At 52.1% G+C, this 3,886-nt stretch overlaps 1 protein-coding gene across 1 annotated transcript in view; it reads right to left on the reverse strand.

The window, feature by feature from the left end:
* Positions 1-3,886, reverse strand: part of Ttll6 (tubulin tyrosine ligase like 6) — a 32,328-nt gene that overhangs the window by 21,816 nt on the left and 6,626 nt on the right. The window contains 2 exon segments of the mRNA XM_026789880.1: positions 2,843-2,928; positions 3,476-3,619. Coding sequence (XP_026645681.1) covers positions 2,843-2,928; positions 3,476-3,619 — 230 coding nt within the window.

The following is a 3,886-nucleotide window of genomic DNA, read 5'->3' on the forward strand; positions in this document are numbered from 1 at the left end:
GCCACCATCGCCCAGCCCAAGATGTAAGGACAGATAAGCAAAGGCTCTCAACACAAAGGCCATTTCCCTCCCCTCCTTTGTCAGGTAGAAGCATTGTGCTTAAACGGAATTTCTATATTGTTGGAAAAGCCAAGATGTTCTAAGTAAGAAAAAAAAAACATTCAATTTGCCTAATTGGCAAGTAAACTTCCCTGAAATAGACTGCATGGGTTACAAAGCACAACACAACCTTTTCTTGATGACTCAGGGCCCATCACCATGAATATTCTCTGCCTGGCAATTTCCTGACGCCCAGCGGTGACTCAGTTCACTTTAAGACCAGGCCTGTGCCAGGCACGCCAAAAAATGACAATATCTGGTGTCTGGCCGGAGTCCCTCCGTGCTCACAGGTTTTTTTCTTTTCCTCTCCAACCAACTGGAGTCCTGCTCCCACTGACCTAGAACCCCATGAAGAAGGTGGGGGGGGGGTACTGGAGTGCCTCAGTTTGCGTCAGTTACTAACTCTGAGGAGGCAAGAGAGCATGAGGGAGGAGGCCTTTCAAGAAGAGAAAGAGAAAGGAGGAAGAAGAGGAGGAAGAAGGGATGGGAAAAAGAGAAAGGAAGGGGGAAGGAGTAAGGGGCAATAAGAGAAGCGCACTGAAGAGCAGGACGCATTATGGGCTGAATATGTCCCTCCAAGTTCAGGCGTTAGAAACGGGGCCTCCAGTGCCGTACTGCTGGGAGACCTGACCTTTGGAAGGCCTCTGCCCTCTTAAGTGGATTAATCTGGGCGTGGTTGAAAGGGTTGTGGGTGTGGCTCTATTATAAAATCAGGCTCTCTGGCACACTTGCTGAGCTGAGGAGAGATGGGCCTCTAGGGGAGAGAGAGAAAGAGAGACTGAGCCAGAAGAGGCCAGGGGGAAAGCTCTGGGGGCAGATGACTGCTCCAAAGGAGAGCTGACCCAGAGAAGAGCAGAGTCAGAGGGGGAGAGAGGAGAAGCTGGGCGGTATGAGAGGCTCCATACGAGAACACTTGTGTAGCATGTGAGAGGCCCTGGGTTAAATGTGTGTGTTTCTATCTCTAGCTCCAGGGTCTTACTATATAGCCCATAAAAGCTAGCCTGAAACTTAGAATCCTCCTGCCTCAGTCTAGAAAGCCCCTGCATCCTAGGACCCAGCACCACCGTATGCCAACCACACCACAACACCTGGAAATAATATTAAAAGAAGGCAAATTAAGTCTCTTCGACTACAAAAAATTAGTAGTGCCAGAATTCTAGGCTGCAGCGCAGGTCACTCGGATCTCACAGGGACACCATGAGGAGGGCAGGACAGGGCAGGTTATCTCATTGGTTGTATCTTAAAACCCAGGGATGGAGGCTCGGAGACAAAGAAACTTGTCTAGGCTAACTCGGCAGATAAAGATCAAAGTGGGGGTGACTGGCAGGCCTAGCCCACCAGGGATGCTGAACACACATCAGTGCAGGAGGCTCCATGGCCCCCCCACTGGGTGGGAAGAAGAAGTGACAGAGTTTCAGACATGGCACTGGCATCCTCTAAAAGAGGGCGTGGCTGAAGTTGCACCTGATAATGCGCACCTGCAGTCTCAGCCCCTGAGGCAGGAGGATTGGGAATTTGAGGCTACCCTGGGCTACAGAATGCCTTCTAACCAGCCTTAGTTACTACATATCAAGACTTGTATCAAAAATACCAGGCAGTGGTGGTGGCGCACACCTTTAATCCCAGCACTCGGGAGGCAGAGGCAGGGGGATCTCTCTGAGTTCGAGGCCAGCTTGGTCTATAAAAGCTAGTTCCAGGACAGGATGAAAAGCTGCACAGAGAAACCCTGTCTGGAAAAATAAACAAACAAACAAAACCACTTGGGGAAGTGAAGGCAAGACGATCAGGAGGTAAAAATCATCACCTTCAACCAGAAGCAACACACATGTGCGCACGTACACACACACACACACACACACACACACACATCCTCCTCCCAAGAAGGCTCTACCAGTCATAGCCCATATAGTAAGATGCCCTATGTCTCCCTGCCGGCACCATGACGTTGGCATAGTGAACAGAGCTGCAATTGTAGCACTCAGAGCTGAGTGCTGTGACCTTGGGCAGCTTAACCTCTCTGTGACTCAGTTCCCTCATCTGTGAATTGGAGATAGGACCTAACACCTCCCTACCCAAGTTCCTGAGTGCTCTGGTGTCGCCCTGGCCAGCGTGGTGGTGAAAACCCAACAACGAACACACAGGCACCTGCACCGGCACCCTGATCCTCCCTTGGCCTCCCCATCTCAGCCCAGCCAAGCTCATACAACTCGGTCTACCTTCCTCTCAAACGCAAGCTGCTAAGGCAATACCATGAGCAGAAAAGCTGCTTATCGGGGGAAGAAACCCAAACCTTGGAATCCCTTAATTTCCCCAATCTGAAGGTTGGCTAGCCACGGGTCAGGTGACTCCAGGGCATCATGACACATGGGTTGAGAATCTCTAATGGACCAACACCCCAGGGAACTACAGAGCGAGGGATCACAGCGGCCAAGTCCTTCTCACTTGGCAGCCTAGCAATCCCTAAGAGGGCAACCGTCACAAGGTATGTTTCAGTGTGTGTATGTTTTCTGCCGGGGAAACCGTTCGGTTTATCTCCCTCCTCCCAGCCTCCCAGGGTTTACAGCATGGCCTTCTTTTAATGATTAACAGCCCAGAGCTCTGACATGAGATGAACTGTCTGTTCTGAGCTGAGAGGCAAAGCCGGCTTTGCCAGATCGTGTGACCCGAGGCGGAAATCCTGGCAGGGACTGAGTGGGTTTGGGAAGAACCCTGGAAAGCCGAGTGAAGCGTCCATCCCTCCTACCTCTTGCTGCCAGAATGAGCGTCTTGAACGAAGTTGGAACTGTGCTTGTTGATGGAATAGTTCGTCAGGTGCATGCAAATCTCATCCTGGGGAAAGAGACACAAGACTCGGGGGTCAGGCTGAAGCACGGGCCTCCTGTGCCCTCTCCATGCGCTGTCCCCCACCCCACTCCCATCGTCCCTGAAGCCTAAAGGGATGGGGGAAGGGATTTATAGGTATATGTAAAGGGGCGGACAGGAGGTAAAAAGGGATATCCCATAGCCTGGAGTACAAGAGATTCCAACTCTTTCTGAGACTGAGGGAGGGAGAGGAAGGTTGGAAACCACCCATGACCTTCTCTCCTTGAGCACCTCTGCACTGTAGTTCTGGTGCTGGTGTCAGGAAGGCCTGGCCATGCGTCCCACGTTCTAGCTGAGTGACCCCAGACAAGTCCCCTATACCCTGCAGGTTTGAACCTCGTCTGTAAAACGGGGATAATAGCCCCTATCTTGGAGGGCTCCTGGGAGGACTAAATGAGAAACCTATGGAACTTGGAACACAATAAGTGTTCATGGGGTGTCTGCCAGCTCCGTGGTATCTGAGGATGCCCTCGTGCCAAGGGGAAAGGGAAGGCAGCGTGTCCCCTCAGCTCACCACGTTGTCTGTGCTGGGGTGAGAGTAAGAGGTGGTGGCAAAGCGAGCCAGTCCTTCATTGTACACAAAAACCCTGAGAGGGTCACAGGAGGTCACCAGCACGTAGACCCGCAAGTCAAACTTGAACCCGTCGATGATGAAGGGCTGGGGGAGAGGAGAGAAGTCACGCAAGCATCTGGAGGTGACAGTCACAGGTAAAGGCGGCTAGCTCCCACCTCTGCCCAGTGTGGGGAGCAGGATAAAGAGGTTTAGTCTCTCTGGGTCCTGACATTGGGGAGGTCACCAAACCACACTGTGCAAGCAGCCCCCCTCTAAGAGATGGAGATGGCTGAACAACTGAACAGAGCAGTTCAGAAATCCTTCCAAGACAGGACCTGTGGTTTCCAGGGCATAATCACAGGTGCCTTCTCC

Source organism: Microtus ochrogaster, unplaced genomic scaffold (genome assembly GCF_000317375.1).
Source record: "Microtus ochrogaster isolate Prairie Vole_2 unplaced genomic scaffold, MicOch1.0 UNK31, whole genome shotgun sequence".
Taxonomy (NCBI): domain Eukaryota; kingdom Metazoa; phylum Chordata; class Mammalia; order Rodentia; family Cricetidae; genus Microtus; species Microtus ochrogaster.